We start from the raw sequence: 17375 nt of genomic DNA, 5'->3' as shown, positions 1-17375 counted from the left end.
CTTTAAAAGAATTTGCAGTCTGATTTGTTTTTCATCTGTTACAAATGTATATAAAAGATCAATAAGGTATTCTTGAGGTACTTTTGTCATCAGAAGTGGTCTAAATCGATGACCAGAATGGATTGTGCCTTGAAGAATTGAAGAGTAAATGCTTTAAAAAAAAAAAAAAAAAAAAAAAAGGTTTGTTACGGTGGAAGTCTCAGCAATATTCTGAGTTTTCTGAGTTACTTATGCTTGCTTAAGTTTTCCAGTGTGTTAAGTCCTCTTTACATTAAATAATAAAGATTGATTCCATTAATGTATTGGGAGGGGATTGATTTTATTATGTTTTCCTTTGAGTTTAGCATCATTAAAATTATTATTACTTTTAAAGATTTTATTTATTTGATAGAGCCAGAGAGCACAAGTGGGGGGGGGGGCAGCAGGAGCGGGAGAAGCAGGCACCCCTAAAATTATTTTTCACCAGAGGAGACATGCTTACTGTGAAAAATTAAAATTTAACTTAGAAATAAACTGCCCCATGCTGGGTGTAGAGATTACTTAAATGAATTTTTTAAAAAAGAATCTTAAAAAAAATAAAGTGGAATTTATTGTGACTTTTTTTTTTAAGTAACATTTTAATTTTAAAAAGTAGAATCCCCTCCCAATGACAAATTCCCTTGGAAAACTTAAAAAAATGGTATGTGTCTGAGCCTGTCCTAATAACTTACAGACATATACCTAAGTATATATGTGTGTGTGTGGGTATATATGTATGTATATATACGTGAAAGCTATAGGTAGCTCAATATAATATTATGTAATACATAAACGTTTAACAATTTTCATTTTTATTGTGGCATCTTTCCTTGTTGGTGCATAGAAATCTACCTTAGTTGGGGTACCTGACTAGTTTGTAGAATGTGTGACTCTTGATCTTGGGATCTCGGGGTTGTGAGTTTGAGCCTCACATCGGGTGTAGAGATTACGTTAAAAAAAAAAAAAAAAACTTAAAAAGAAACTTTCCTTAATTTTTTTTTTCTTCACTGGTAGTAAATTCACTAAAGGATGATATTGAGATTGAACTCTTCTCATCAGTGGTGCTACCTTAGATTTATCAGGAGATAAATGACAAGAATCTTGGCTATCCCACTCCCTTGGTACCTATTACCCCTTCCACCTTGGTTATCCGATTGTTAGCTCCATGATGGATATTTAGTGAAGACTTGCTGACTAAAAGATTGTTAGTATTTTTAGTTAAAGATCTTAGTGGGAGATCCCTGGGTGGCTCAGCGGTTTAGCGCCACCTTCGACCCAGGGCGTGATCCTGGGGACCCAGGATTGAGTCCCACATGGGGCTCCCTTCATGGAGCCTGCTTCTCCCTCTGCCTGTGTCTGCCTCTGTGTGTGTGTGTGTGTCTCATGAATAAATAAATAAATATATATTTAATAAATAAATAAATAGATAGATAAATAAATAAATAAATTTAGTATATAAATAAAATCTTAAAAAAAAAAGATCTTAGTGGGATGTCTGGGTGGCTCAGTGGTTAAATGCCTGCCTTTGGCCCAGGGTGTGATCCTGGGGTCCCGGGATCGAGTCGCATATCGGGCTCCCTGCATGGAACCTGCTTATGTCTCTGCCTCTCTCTCTCTCTCTCTCTCTCTCTCTCTGGGTCTCTCATGAATAAATAAATAAAAATCTTAAAAAAAAAAAGAGAGAGAGAGAGATCCTTAGTCCGTGAGGTAGGTTAAAAGAGGCAGTCTAGGGGTGCCTGGGTGGTTCAGTTGATTAAGTGTCTGCCTTTGGCTCAAGTCATCATGATCCCAGGGTCATGGGATCAAGCCCCACATCGGGCTCCCTGCTCAGCTGAGAGCCTGCTTCTCCCTTTTCCTCTGCAGCTCCCCCTGCTTGTGCTGTCAGATAAATAAATAAAATCTTAAATAAAAAAAGCAATCTAATTAGAGTTTAATGAATAGAGTAACATTTTTATGTGCTTACAGTAGTATCTTAACTTAAGAAGTGTTGAAGAATGGAAAAAACATATAGAACCTGATTAGAAAAGTGGGTTCTAATCTGGATTCTGTAAATAGCTAGATGGCTTTAGGGCAGGTCAAATGGTTGATCTCCCTGGTCTCACATGGGGTGATCGGACTAAGTTGTAAGTAGCACCTGGTTAGCCCACTGGCAGGCATGTCTTACCTGGTGTATATAGTGCCTAAAACCATTTTTTAAAAAGTAACTGAAGTAGTATTGTAAAAATCAGACAAATTGCCCGTCTCTCCCAGTATAACCAACATATAATTTAAAGTGTTATAATCTCCTGTGAAATAGTCTTTTTTAAATATGAGGAAACCAAGGCAGAGTTAAAGTCTGTAGTTCACAGTGGGTGTCAGCCCCGATTGAAACTCTGCACTTTGTTGTCTATGTATATGTTTACCCATGCCCATTTCATACTGTTACTTTTTTCACATATTGTTTTTGTTTTCCTTATGACTAGAATGTCTTGCAGTCTTTTTACTTATGAATCTAAGTACCAGTTCAGGCTTTACCACCTGATGACCAGACATTCCTGACTAAAATCACTTCTGTACCTGGTGTTGCATATATATTCTAGTATATTGTATTTTTTGTTTTTGATTGTCTTCATTAGACTGATCTTGAGGAGTGGGGCTTACTCATTCTTGGATTTCCTGAATTGTTTTTAGCACATAGTATTAAGTGATTGTTGAAGTGCCATTTTTTACTTGTTAAACTGTCACTTAAAGGCCACTTTATTTTTTTTTTAAATTTATTTAAGTAATCTCTATACCTAGCATGGGGCTCAAATTCACAACCCCAAGATCAAGAGTTGCATGCTCCACTGACTGAGTCAGCTGGGTGCCCCTCTTGTTTTCGTGATGAGCCATTTTTGAGGATCCTAGAGATTGACACAGTTTAAACAAAGGAATAGTAGTCTTATATTAGTTATGATAAATAGGAACGCTATTAAAAAACAATAAAATCAAAATAAGATGCACAATAGTAAAGTTTCATACTTATGAGTGCTGTATACTAAATTTTAAATTATATTACCATACAATTTTTAGATGTAAATAATTGTAAATGCTGGCAGTAGCTATTACTAAACTCTTATATGTAATTATTACAGTTATTGGAAATTTGTTAATTTTTGAGCCCTTGAAACCAGGGTTAATAGTCTGAAAGATAAATGGCATACCTTGTCTCTTTCCTCCCTCCCTCAAATAAAACAGATGCTTAAATATTTTTTAAATTGAGTATTGGCATTGGTATTTTATTGTGATACACTTAATGTGGATGCCAAGTGTAACAAATCAGACTTTTTGATAATTGGGAAAGTATATAGCATTTTTATTTTTTAATTTTTTTAACTAATTTATTTTTAAAGATTTTATTTATTCATGAGAGACAGAGGTGGGGGGGCAGAGACATAGGCAGAGAGAGAAGCAGGCTCCATGCAGGGAGCCCAATGTGGGACTCAATCCCAGGACTCTAGGATCCTGCCCTGAGCCGAAGGCAGACGCTTGACCACTGAGCCACCCAGGCATCCCAGTATATAGCATTTTTAAATGTTACATGGACACTGAAAGTTTGGAAATAATTTGAAAGAACATTAACTATTTGGGCATTTAGGAATCTTTTTAATAATTTATAAGAATACTGTTTACGTTGCAAAGAATAATTTTAAAAAACAGTATTTAGAACTGCTAAAGAAAAGAAAATGATACAAAGATACTCTTGACATATGGCTATGTATAACAGGATAATAATATAAAACTAAATCTGTTGTTTAGATATGATTTTTAAATCTTTTTTTTTTTTTTAAGATTTTATTTATTTGAGAGAAAGCAGGAGGAGGGAGAAGCAGACTCCTTATTGAGCAGGGAACCTGATGTGGGGCTTCATCCTAGGACCCTGAAATCATGACCTGAGCCGATAAGCCACCCGGGCACCCCTGATTTTTGAATCTTTGTTCTTTACGACCTTAATTCTTCTGGACACAGTTTATGGAACCATATTCAGGTGTGAAACAGTTGACCCTTGGGGTGCTTGATTGGCTCAGTCACTAGAGCATGCGACTCTTGATCTTGAGGTTGTGGGTTTGATCTACACAATGGGCGTAGAGATGATTTGTAATCTCTGCTCCCAGTGATTTAAAAGTAATTTCTGTGCCCAACATGAGGCTCAGACTCACAACCCTGAGATCAAGGGTTGCATGTGCTACTGAGTCAGCCAGGTTCCCCATGGAGATTGCTTTAAAAAAGAAAAAAAAGAGTTGATCTTTAAGGAAGAATATAATTTCAAATTTAACATCCAGTCCTAACATCCAATCCTCAACAATGAAGTATTATAAGAAAGAGACACTTTGGAATTGTGCTTAACAGTTTTTGGTTTCCAGTATATAGAATTAAATATCAACTAGAGCAGTCTTGAGATGGATCTGAAGAAGTTTCGAAAGTACTGATGGAGAGAATTAGAAGTTGGTTTCCTGATTATAGTCTGCTCATACTGTAGGAGCCTGAGCCCATCAGGAGTTGCTCAGTAAAGTGCTGGTGTATGTGACAATATCCAGTACAGTGTAGTTAGTTAGTTGAAGTCTGGATCTTGGGCAGCCCGGGTGGCTCAGTGGTTTAGCGCCACCTTCAGCCCAGGGCGTGATCCTGGAGACCCGGAATCGAGTCCCACATCAGGCTTCCTGCATGGAGCATGCTTCTCCCTCTGCCTGTATCTCTCTCTCTCTCTCTCTCTCTCATGAATAAATAAATAAAAAAAAAAAGAAGTCTGGATCTTATATTGATCCAGATTGCTCTAAATAAATGTTTTTTTTAACTGTTTATTTATTTATGAGAGACACACAGAGAGAGAGAGGTGCAGAGACACAGGCAGAGGGAGAAGCAGGCTCCATGCAGGGAGCCCGATGTGGGACTTGATCCCAGGACTCCAGGATCACACCCCAGGCCAAAGGCAGGCACTAAACCGCTGAGCCACCCAGGGATCCCCCTGTTATTTGTAATTTAGATAGTGATTTCCAAATCCTAATCTGTAAATTGGTTCTGGTCTTTAATAAGTTTAGAACAATAATAACTGTAGGTTTTTTGTTTTTATTTTAATAAAATTTGGTCTCTGGGTATCTTTTCCATATTTGTTGTTGCTATGTGGGGAGAGCAGTGATTAAAAGGAGATAGTAGAAAGTATTAGTAACTCTTTGTCCATCCTGCACATTTTTTACTAAAATCTGGGAGTTTGAAAGTCCCTAAATTAACGTCTTTTAACAAATGAAATCGTTCTTATTTGGTTAAAAGATAAAAGCTTAAGAAATGAGACAATAGTAATTTGGCACCCTTTTCCAATATACTTCTAAAGCTGAACAATTTTTAAAAGTTAAGTACCTTTGTTTTTCTTCACTAGGTTTGTAAATATTATCTCTGTGGTTTTTGTCCTGCGGAATTGTTCACAAACACTCGTTCTGATCTTGGTAAGTGAATTTTCTGTGTAGCCTTTATCAAAGTATGATGTAAAATAAAAACTAGTACTTTGTAAATTTTGAAAAGTTTTCTCTTGTATATAAGGTTTGTTGATAAAATAATTTTCTTCCTGGCTTAGATTTTTGAACGTATTAATAAATGCCAGTCTAGTTAAACATGGTGGCTTAAGTGAACATACGTGTCTATTTCCATTCCTTCCCAAAACCCTCCACTAAAATGAAAATTTAAAAACGAAAAAGGTATAAACAGAAGAGGAGATAACATTAGAGATATCAACACATTTTTTGGAAGATGACAAGTGGATGGAAGAGTAGCAGCAGATTCAACAGAGCAGAGAAACCTGTACTCTAAAAGCCTGCAGAAGGGGATAATAAAAGGAAGTGAGTGTTTGATCAGCAGAACCCTGGACAGGCTCAGCATTTGGAGGCACCAGGTACCATAGCAGTCAGAGTTGAATCATGGGGCTGAAAATGAAAAATTAGTCTAGTTTAGGATCTCTCAACCTTGACATTTGATATTTTGAACTGGATAATTTTGTTTTAGGGGGGCTGTCCTGTGCATTGTAGGACGTTTAGTAGCATTTCTGGCCCCACTAGATGCCAATAATACCTCTCAACTGTGAGAACCAAAAACCTCTCCCAACTAAAAAGGCAGTGCCAGATGTCCTTGGAGGGACTCTTAATACCTGTGCATCTGGTGATTCTTCCTCTCCTACCCTTGCCCCTGAGGAGACACTAGGGGGTGTTTTTCTATAGAAATTGGACCGAGACTGTAGTTCATCTGAACCACAGAAAGAAAAAAAAATTGAGTGAATTTTCTTCTCCCAAGGATGGTACATAATTAGTATCATTCTAGAAATATAAAAGAGAAGTTAATTCATTAAGCATGATGCTTGCTCTAGAGCATCAGAAGCCCATTAGGGCTGGACGAATTTAGATATTGGGATTCCAGACACAGCACAGGGCAGTAATGAGTAAAATGAGACTTATTAAGAGAGTTAAGTCTATATTCTTAATAGTGGGGTTTTCCCATTCCCTTCCTCTGCCCTGTTCCTAGAAGGATACAGCCAGATGTTTTTCCTCAGGCAGAAGAGAAGAGGATTCTTTAGAGAAAGTGAACAGTTCCAGAGAAGTGATCTACAGGTACTGACCCTTGGGGAATCTAAAAGAATTTTGCTGCTGATTTTCCTGTGGTAAAGCCCATTATAGTTGACAAACCGTGCCTGTGCATACCAACTTCCAGTTAGATTTTGGAAGTGATTTGCCAGCCAAGGAATACCAGTTAGACATTTGAAGGAAACCTACAAACAATAGATTAGCCAAAATCAACCGGGGAGGGGGGAGTTTAGTGGAATTAGAGATGATAGGGAAAGTAGAAGAAAAGATAACTGAATTTTTTTGTTTTTAAAGTAATCTCTATACCCAACATGGGAACGCCTGGCCCTGAGATCAGGAGTTGCATGTTCTATCTACTGAGCCAGCCAGGTGCCCCAAGATACTAAGTCTCAACTAAATTTAGTATCTTTGGAGAAATAAGAGAGGATATCAGGAATAGGGTGTTATTATAAAAAGAGAACTTTTGAAAAACCAGAAAGAGCTCTTGGAAAATAGGACTGAAGAGTCTGAAAGTCAGAGTAAAAGTTTGAGAATAAAATCAAAGAAATTTGCTGGAATATTGGGTGATCCGACAGAAAAAACTAAAATTTGAAGAAATTCTATTAGTACAACACTAATTAGGAGTTCTAGAGAAAGCAGAAGGAAGGACATTAAAAATTTTGCAATACTGAAGGACATTAGATTGAGTGTGTCCTTCAAATGCTCAGCACAAAGGATAAAAAATGATCCATCCCAAGACATACCACTGAAATTTCAGGGTGGTGGGGGTGGGACAGGGACACATAGGATTATAAATCAGCATGGCCTCAGATTTGTCAGTAACAACACTGGAAGCTTGAAGACTTTGGAGAAACACCTTCAGGATTTTGAGCGAAAAAATATTCCTAGGTTAGCTATATAGCCAGACATTCAAAGTATGAGAGTGAAAAAAGGCATTTTCAGACATGCAAGATCTCAACAAATTAATCTCCCATGATTCTTTTCTCTGGAAACTCCACCAACACATGGGTATAAAACCAAGGAGAAAAACGAGATCCAGTAAACTTCATCCAATACAGACCAGAAAAGGAACCTCTCAGGATGACAACTCTTATTAGTGAGTTTAGAAAATACAGAGACCAGATCAAAGCAGAATAGAAAGCTCAGGGCAAAACTGAAGCTGGTTATCTGATAGATTTGGAATCTTGAGAGAATCTCTGTAGCTGACTTTAAAGTGTTTGAGAAGAGTTCAGAATTACAAAAAACTAATAAACGAAAAGAATTCCAACAGAAATATGAAGTATATCCTAAGTCGTCATAATGCCCCTTTTGTTTGGCTCAGCGGGTAACAGTACTTGGCACAGTCAAAATATAAAGTGTTTATTTAATCTAAAAACTTTTTTGACATAAAATTTCGATGTCTAAGATAAACCCAAGAAAAAAACTGAATAGTTTAGAAATGTGGAAGTATATTCCAGAAGGCATAGGTGACATGAATGAAATTGACTGAAATTGCCTTCTGGAAATAGGAAGGAGTAGGGCTCAAACATCCTTGTACTTATTTGGCTTCATTTGTGGATGCCCCAAATTAGTAAAAGATGAGTGGTAGACCATTGGTTCACCCTCATCACGGTTTTTTCAGGTGACAGTGGGTACAATTTCTTTCCTCCCATTACCTCGTTTTTCTTCTCTTTTCTTACATTATAGTTGCTCTCCATTATACTGATCTTAAAGATTAAGGAGAACAATTTTCATGTGTTTACTAGGGCACGTTATTTTGTGGCTCAATTTAGGTAATACAGACCATTCTGTGATAAAATGGGTCTTTCTCTCTCTCTCTCTCTCTCTCTCTCTCTGAACTTCTTGTTTTGGTGCGAGAAAAGGTTAACATCACCAATAACTTCTACAATCATATTTCTCATTCTTTTTTCTCCCCCCCCCCCCCAGGTCCATGTGAAAAAATTCATGATGAAAACCTTCGAAAACAGTAAGTTATCTTTTTTGGTCATTTCCCCTTACTTAGTAGTTCTTTGTTTTTTTGTTTTGTTTTTTAAAGATTTTATTTATTTATTCATGAGAGACACACAGAGAGAGGCAGAAACACAGGCAGAGGGAGAAGCAGGCTCCATGCAGGGAGCCCGATGCAGGACTTGATCCCGGGATTCCAGGATCACGCCCCGGGCCAAAGGGAGGCACTAAACCGCTGAGCCACCCAGGCATCCCCAAAGGCAGACTCTCAACCACTGAGCCACCTAGGTACCCCTGTTCTTTGGTTTAAAGGGGACAAGGATTGAAGAAGTAACTAGAATTAGTATAAAATGAATGTCTTGCTGAGATTATTATTCATTAGGTGGGGTGGTAGAAAGTCATAGTTACAAAAGTGATACAATCATTTTTGAATATGAGTACCATAATAATATGTACCATACGAGTACATATTATATGTGTAAGTTCTGCTGAATGCTAAGCTTTTTTTCTGTATCATATTTGTTTTTTATCAGTCCTGATTTTAGAAATAAAACTTGTCCTGGGGTTAGGGTCACAGATCCAGTATTGTGATAGAGCTGGTGTTCAAGCACCTAGATTTTCCATATTATAAAATCCATGCTCTTAACCACACATAATACTAAGTACTGCCTTCCCTTTATGAAGTTGGATAAGGGACTAGAAATGGAACAAATGGAACTTTTTTTTTTTTTTTTTTTTTTTTTTTTAAGATTTTATTCATGAGAGACACAGGGAGCCCAACGCGAGACTTGATCCTGGGTCTCCAGGATCCCGTGCTGGGCTGAAGGCAGCACTAAACCACTAAGCCACCCAGGCTGCCCAAGAAGTCCATTTCTAGGGATGCCTGGGTGGCTCAGCAGTTGAGCATCTGCCTTTGGCTCAGGGTGTGATCCCAGAGTCCTGGGATCAAGTCCCACATCGGGTTCCTGCATGGAGCCTGCTTCTCCCCTCTGCCTATGTCTCTGCCTCTCTCTCTGTCTCTCATGAATAAATAAAATCTTAAAAAAAGAAAAATAGAAATGGACTTCTTATGCACCCGGTTTACTCTTCAGAGTAAATGCAACAGTCTATATAAGACTAGTTAAGATAGAATATGTGAGTTGTAATGGATAAAGATTTAGAAAGAAAGAAATTCTGTTTGTTCTTAACCAGGTATGAGAAGAGTTCTCGTTTTATGAAGGTTGGCTATGAGAGAGATTTTCTGCGATACCTACAGAGCTTACTTGCAGAAGTAGAACGTAGAATTAGACGGGGCCATGCTCGTTTGGCATTATCTCAAAACCAGCAGTCCTCTGGGGTGAGTATGAAATTAATTTGTAGTCTTTGTAAAGTGTCTTTGTTCTCTGGAGACCCAGAGACCTCCCTAGTATTGAAACTTGTGGTCAGGTTCAATAATTTGTGCTCTAGAATGACATAAACTTAAAAGTAACTCATTTTTTCCAGTCTTTATTAGTAATACTCATTTTGCTACTCATTTAGATTTTTCTCCTAATTATCAGCAACTGATAAAATATGTAATTGAGTACCAGAAAATGAAGGTGACTGGGTTACTATCCTTGTGACACAACATTTTAACTTTTTTTTTTTTAAAGATTTATTTATTCATGAGAGACACAGAGAGAGAGGCAGAGACATAAGCAGAGGGAGAAGTAGGCTTCATGCAGAGAGCCTAGTATTTGTTTTTTATTTATGATAATATGTTTTATTATCTCTTCAATAGGCAGCTGGCCCAACAGGCAAAAATGAAGAAAAAATTCAGGTTCTAACAGATAAAATTGATGTCCTCCTGCAACAGGTAAGAATTGTGTACATGAACAACAAAAATATTTGGAATAGACACTTACCCAAAGAAGATAAAGGGCTGTCAAATACATATATGTAAAGATGCTCAAAGTCATTAGTCTTTAGGAAAATATAAATTAAAGCCACAATGAGATATTTATTGTATCTCTGTCAGAATGGCTAAAATTAAAAAGACCATTCCAAGTGTTAATGAAGATGTGGGCAAACCGGAACAGTCCTACACTGCTGGTGGGATGTAAGATGGCATAACCACTTTGGAAAAAGAGTAGGTTTCTTAAAAAGTTAAAAAAGATCCACCATGAATCATTCCAGTCTTAGATATTGATCCAAAAGAAACAAAATCATATGTTTACAGACTTGTATATCAATGTTCATAGCATCTTTGTTCATAATTGGCAAAATCCCTAAACTGGAACCAGCTCAAATGTTTGTCAGTAGGTGAATGGATAAATGCTATGTATAGTAGAAGAGTGCTCATTAATAAAAATAAATCAACTACATGTAATACTGAGGGTAAATTTTAAGATAATTAGGCTGAGCGAAAGAAACCAGACTTAAAAAAAAAAAAGAAATAAGTACATAATTCCATTTTTTCCCATAATTCCATTTATATAAAATTCTAGAAAAGGGAAACATCTATAGTGACAGCAGATCAGTAGTTGCTCAAGGAAGAGGTGTACTACAAAGATTTGGGGTGATGCATGTGTTCATTATCTAGATGAAGGGGTTAGTTTCATGGTTGTCAAAAGTTATCAGATTGTGCACCTTAAAATATGTAGTTATTGCATGTCAAATATACTTTATTAATGCTGTAAAAAAAGGGGGGCATTGATTTAACCCAAAGATACTTCAATAAACAAAACCAAACGAGAGACCCAAAACAACTCGAAAGGCTAATGAAGTTTGGGGAAGAACAGAAAAATATTTGAATAGTTGGTTAGAAAGGAGTCTTGACCGCTTTGCCTTTTTTTTTTTTTTTTTTTTTTTTATTCCCTTAGATTGAAGAATTAGGATCTGAAGGAAAAGTAGAAGAAGCCCAGGGAATGATGAAATTAGTTGAACAGTTAAAAGAAGAGAGAGAATTGCTTAGGTCCACAACCTCGGTGAGTAGCAACCTCATTTTGATTTATCCCGGCTGTTTAGCTTTGAATTACTAGGACCTCTTCCTATTTGACAGTCTTAGTAAACAGTTTTCTAATGTTCTAAATCAAGAGCTGCAAATTGTATCTTGAAGGGCCACACAGTAAATAACTTTAAGTTTGCAGTCCACAGGGTCCCTGGCAGCTACCAAGCTCTGGCTTTATATTATGAAAGTAGCTTTGAATAATGCATAAACATTTGAATGTGGCTGTGTTCCAATAAAACTTTATTTACAAAAGCAAGCTTCTAGCTGCTACGTGCCAACCCATGGCTTAGATCATGACTATTCAGTGGGGCCTGGGTTGGTCTTTCTCTCTCTTTCTTTTCTTAAAGATATATTTATTTTTAGAGCGTATGTGTGCAAGTGGGGAAAGGAGGAAAGGAAAAGAAGCAGACGCCTCACTGAGTGGGGAGCCCACCATGACCCCGAGATCATGACCCAAGCTGAAATCGAGTCGTTTGCTAGACTGAGCCACCCAGGCGCCCCTTAATTTTCTTGTTAATATAAATTACCCTGTACATATTTACCTTAGCTCAAAATTGGTATACTCGAAGTATTTTCTACTTTTTTGTATTAATTAGAGAATGTAATATGTATGTTTTGGATATTGATGGTAGGATATAATTGGCCAATGGTTCCTAGATATTGAATAGGATATGTACAGATTATGCTTAGTGAATTCAGTTTCCTAAAGCATTTTAGGGGAAAACAATCTTTTTTTTAAGATTTTATTTATTTATTCATGAGAGATATATGTATATATAGAGAGATGAGGCAGAAAGGCAGAGACACAGGCAGAGGGAGAAGCAGGCTCCATGCAGGGAGCCTGACGTGGGACTCGATCCTGGGTCTCCAGGATCAGGCCCTGGGCTGAAGGCAGTGCTAAACCACTGAGCCCCCTGGGCTGCCCCAATTTTTTTTTTAAGTAAGCTCTATGCCCATTGTAGGCTTGAACTCACAACCCTGAGGTCAGGAGCCACATGCTCTACTGACTTAGAGCACATCTTTAGCCTTTTGAACCTGAGAAATGAATTTGGACTAGAATAGGTACCTTTCTGAAAGACAGTTAACCTTTTTCAAGGTGGTGTGAGCAATTCATTTGTTACAGTTGAGTGATGGGGTCTCAACACTTCTTTTTAATATAGAAAGTTGGTTGCTGTTGCCTTGCTTCCTTGCTCTAAAAGTTGATTAGTTGCTGCTCAATATTAGAGTTTTGGAGAAATACATGGAATTAGAAATCTATTCTAGATTTTAAGTACTATTTTGGATTTTGTTCTCTCTTCCTCAGATACTCTTCTAATAAACTGATTTATCATTTTAGACGATTGAAAGTTTTGCTGCCCAAGAAAAACAAATGGAAGTTTGTGAAGTATGTGGAGCCTTTTTGATAGTAGGAGATGCCCAGTCCCGGGTAGATGACCATTTGATGGGAAAACAGCACATGGGCTATGCCAAAATTAAAGCTACTGTAGAAGAATTAAAAGTAAGTTTCTTTCAAGCATGCACTTTAGCCACAGCTAATACTCTGTTTTAGGAGGGCTAAAAATTGACGACATAGAGACATAGGCCTCTTGTTGATATTTTGCTTCTGTGTCTTATTTGAAACTGATGATCCCTATAAAATTTTACTGTCCATCAGATTATCAGAGCACTTTATTTTCTTCATGCTCTTGTGTCAGGAATTTGGGAGACTATCCCTAAGGACTTAGTCAAGTAATAACATCTTGCATACAAACATGGTGTTGGAATTTCTACATTTTTCTTTTAGGGCGTGAAATTCTGTAAGTTGATCTACACGTGCTTTACATTAGGTAACCATTATTTGATAGTGTCTTTAAGGGTATTCTATAAAAATCAAACTTGATTTCTTTCAGGAAAAGTTAAGAAAAAGAACTGAAGAACCTGATCGTGATGAGCGTTTAAAAAAGGAGAAACAAGAACGAGAAGAAAGAGAAAAAGAGCGGGAGAGAGAAAGAGAAGAAAGAGAAAGGAAAAGACGGAGAGAAGAGGAGGAAAGAGAGAAAGAAAGGGCAAGAGACAGAGAAAGAAGAAAGAGAAGTCGTTCACGAAGTCGGCATTCAAGCCGAACTTCAGACCGAAGGTGCAGCAGGTCTCGGGACCACAAGAGATCGCGAAGTAGAGAAAGAAGGCGAAGCAGGTATATAGAGCATGCAAGACGGTGCCTAGTGTGTAACGAGTAAGCCCTGAACAGTAGCAATTGCCAGTGTTATCTTTGTGGTCCTTGGGAAGTTCTTAAGTATTGTCAGGCATTAGGATGGAGTATGAGAGTAGAATTAGTAAGCCAGTCTATCTTCAAGGCAACTTCTTTTTATTTCCCACCAGTCTGAAGAGGTTTGATGCACTCTTCCTAGGAAGTGCATGTTACCAGATGGTCTCTTTAAGTGATTCTATTCTCACTGATTCTAAGAAGACATTTAATTTTTTTTTTTTTAATTTATTTATGATAGTCACAGAGAGAGAGAGAGAGAGAGGCAGAGACACAGGCAGAGGGAGAAGCAGGCTCCATGCACCGGGAGCCTGATGTGGGATTCGATCCCGGGTCTCCAGGATCCTCCAAGGCAGGCGCCAAACCGCTGCGCCACCCAGGGATCCCTAAGAAGACATTTAAATTATTATAAGTCACTTTGGTAAAGTTACCTACTTTTGCTTTGGATGACATCATACAGAACCTGACTAAAATGTTTTGTAATTCTTTAAAAATACGGAAAATGAAATCCATTTTACTGTTTAAGAGTTGGGATTGAAGAGTTTTATTTTTTTTTAACTTTTATTTATTTATGATAGTCACACAGAGAGAGAGAGAGAGGCAGAGACCCAGGCAGAGGGAGAAGCAGGCTCCATGCACCGGGAGCCCGACGTGGGATTCGATCCCGGGTCTTCAGGATCGCGCCCTGGGCCAAAGGCAGGCGCCAAACCGCTGCGCCACCCAGGGATCCTCGGGATTGAAGAGTTTTAAAAAGCACAATGATAGGGGTGCCTGGGTGGCTCTGTCGGTTAAGCGTCTGACTCTTGATTTCAGCTCAGGTCATGAGATAAAGCACCACATCAGGCTCCATGTTCAGCATGGAGCCTGCTAAAGATTCTCTCCCTCTCTCCTCTCCACCTGTGTGTGTGCTTGCCCTCTCTTTCTCAAAAAAAAAAAAAAAAAAAAAAAAGATTACTAAGTACTATTTGAGAAATTAAAGTTAGATTTTCAGTAATTTTCAATTCTTAAGATTTCTACTGTAAATATGTATTAGTGGACTCTGTTTGCCTTTTAAGGATACTTGATCTTGTTAATGAACGGCGTGTAATTGTCGAAAGATTTTTTTTTTTCTCATTGTAACGTCAGCTGAAGTTTTTCTTTTGTTTTCAATTGTGAAGAAGTAGAGATCGACGAAGAAGCAGAAGCCATGATAGATCAGAAAGAAAGCATAGATCTCGTAGTCGGGATCGAAGAAGATCAAAAAGCCGGGATCGAAAGTCCTATAAGCATAGGAGCAAAAGTCGGGACAGAGAACAAGATAGAAAATCCAAGGAGAAAGGTTAGTTTATGTGAGAATTTAATTCATTAATAAGAGACTACTTCACACTCTTTTGTCCCCACTCACATTTCTTTGGGCATAGGCAGAGTTCCATTTCAAACTGTATTCTTCTTTATACTTACCACAAACACCATTCAGTAGGAAACAGGCATTATTTCCCCCTTTTCTGCTCTGATTTGTGTGAATGGTAGTTGACCTGGTGTTTCCTTAGAACACGTTAAAACCACATCCTTCATTTGTTAACCTGATGGCTTATTATCCCTATTTTTCCAAGTATTGCATTACCTTTCAGGGTTATTAGGCTATAGAAATTATTAGCTTGTTTATTGGCAACCTTTTTTTTATCTGCTGTGTGTTCCATAGTATGTCTTGCAGAGTAAGTGTGCTGTGTTGCATTGATCCTCATGTGCAGCCTTCATTTAACTCTGTAATTAACTTCTGAGTTTGCAGAAGTTGAATACCTTAACCTATGTCTTAACCGTGTTTTCTATTGAAACAACATGCTCTTTCCCTTCTACTTTTCCCTTTGGTTTTCTGTGGCATTCCGATGGCTGGAATGCACTATTCACTGCACTGTTAATGGACTTTTTCATTTTGTCTTCGGCATGTTTTCACATGGATATTCTCATCTTTTAGCTTAGTCTTTACTGAAAGATAATTATTTTAATCATCAGGATCTCCTTTCTGTATTTTCTTTAGATTCTTTGAGCATCTTTCATTTTGTATTGACTGGGCCGTTCTGCTTTGCATGGTTTTTAGGAATGAGAGCAAGGGCCTATTTCTAATTTTCTTGACTCTGCTTGTTCCATCCTGTTCTGCTCTCTGTGTCCATGTTCAGTCACCCAACATATGTGCTGCTGTGTTTGAGTTTATTAAACTGGACTTTTATGTGACACCCATTTCTTAATTTCTTTTATGGAACTATTCTATGGTTTTTGTTTTTTTGTGGGTTTTTTTGGGGGGGCAGACATAGGTTTTTGTTAGACTGAGTTAGAGAACTAGCAGCACAAACATTGGACACTTTTGGTCTTACACTTTCATTCTTCCTCAAATAGGTATACCTTTTCTTTTAAAAATATTTACATATATTTGGATTTTTCTGCAACATGGAGCCAATTAAACTTACTGTCATGAGCTTTAAGATTAGAACTTAATTCTGTGATTCAACACAAAGTTGCTACAAACGATTAACTGATTTGACATTAGTCCTAAGAAAGTTTCACCCAGCCTTTTTAAAAGACTTTTTTAATATGATGTATCTTTTGGGTGAAGGGTCTAATCTCAAGATCCAGACAATGAATGTCAGAGATCAAATTAATCATTTGTCTTTGAGAACTAAAGCTCTTTGCTATATCATACTTCATGTCACTTAAAATAGTTGGATTTGTTCTCGGGAACAAAAGCTAGCTAGCCTTCATAACTGTCTGTGATCAACGATGCGCAGTAAATGGCTCTGGCCTGACTAAAAACAGACATGTTTGTGTCATTTCTGGATAGAGCACAAAGATGTCCTGAATTGTTGAGCTATAATAAAACCTAATTGTAATAATGACATCATAGAATTACTAAAACATTTGCTTAAGTAAATAAGCTGCACTGTGTTTGGTTTATGGAGAAACAGGGATTATTCCTGGTGAGGTACAGAGGAAGGAGAAAAGATTTAATTTGGAGAAGAGCTCTGCATCAGGTCCACCTTGAAAGATTGGGAATGCATTATAGATTTGTCTTAAACTTGGGGGTCTCTTTTAGAAATGATACAATTTATTGACTTTTGAAAATGCCATGTAGGCATTCAGGCTCTCCTAGGTATATAAATGACGGAAGGCCTGAACTCTGCAGGAACAGCATTTGATAATGGCACAAGAGGCGGAGTTCACTACTCCAGGTGCTGTGATGGAAGCACTACAACTCCACAGTGAAAAGTGGTTTCTTCCACAGACCTATATTTCTTAACACCAACCAATTTAGAGTTCTCTCTGTCAAGAGAGTTTCCTTTTTTAATCTATAGCCCTGAAATCCACCGTACTTTGTGGATGTCCTTAGGACTATTAAGATCTACCATATCTACATAGGGCAGAAGATAAGATTATTGGACTGACTACTAGTCCTCTACGGGGCAACAAGACGACTCTTCTTCATTGAAGCTACCTGTGCACCGGAGAAGCCCATAAGGCACAAAGGGAGGACTTTCCCACAAGGTCAGTTAGAGCACACTGTACTGGCACAGTTCTCATAAGTCGACGGACAGACATGGAGCAAGTCCTGCAGTCAGCCACTTGGACTTTGCTTCGTGTGCAT

The 17375-nt window shown here is 37.8% G+C and overlaps 1 protein-coding gene across 21 annotated transcripts in view; it reads left to right on the top strand.

Annotated features, from left to right (window-relative positions):
* Nucleotides 1–17375, top strand: part of LUC7L3 (LUC7 like 3 pre-mRNA splicing factor) — a 30543-nt gene that overhangs the window by 6065 nt on the left and 7103 nt on the right. For 18 of the 21 annotated variants that reach the window (XR_013354451.1, XR_013354452.1, XR_013354448.1 and 15 more), the window contains exons 2-9: nt 5411–5477; nt 8529–8568; nt 9741–9885; nt 10309–10383; nt 11390–11494; nt 12854–13015; nt 13407–13690; nt 14917–15077. Coding sequence is in view for 10 of the 21 variants with exons in the window: in XM_077852765.1 (XP_077708891.1) it covers nt 5411–5477; nt 8529–8568; nt 9741–9885; nt 10309–10383; nt 11390–11494; nt 12854–13015; nt 13407–13690; nt 14917–15077 (1039 nt within the window). In the remaining 11 variants the exon portion in view is untranslated. Of the gene's footprint in view, nt 1–5410; nt 5478–8528; nt 8569–9740; nt 9886–10308; nt 10384–11389; nt 11495–12853; nt 13016–13406; nt 13691–14916; nt 15078–17149; nt 17276–17375 lie in introns of all 21 variants that reach the window. The other 3 variants (XR_013354461.1, XR_013354460.1, XR_013354459.1) reach the window with 1 other exon arrangement.

Source organism: Canis aureus, chromosome 16 (assembly GCF_053574225.1).
Source record: "Canis aureus isolate CA01 chromosome 16, VMU_Caureus_v.1.0, whole genome shotgun sequence".
Lineage (NCBI taxonomy): Eukaryota > Metazoa > Chordata > Mammalia > Carnivora > Canidae > Canis > Canis aureus.
Note: the sequence above shows the minus strand (reverse complement) of the source record. Positions and strands in the feature narration are given on the sequence as shown.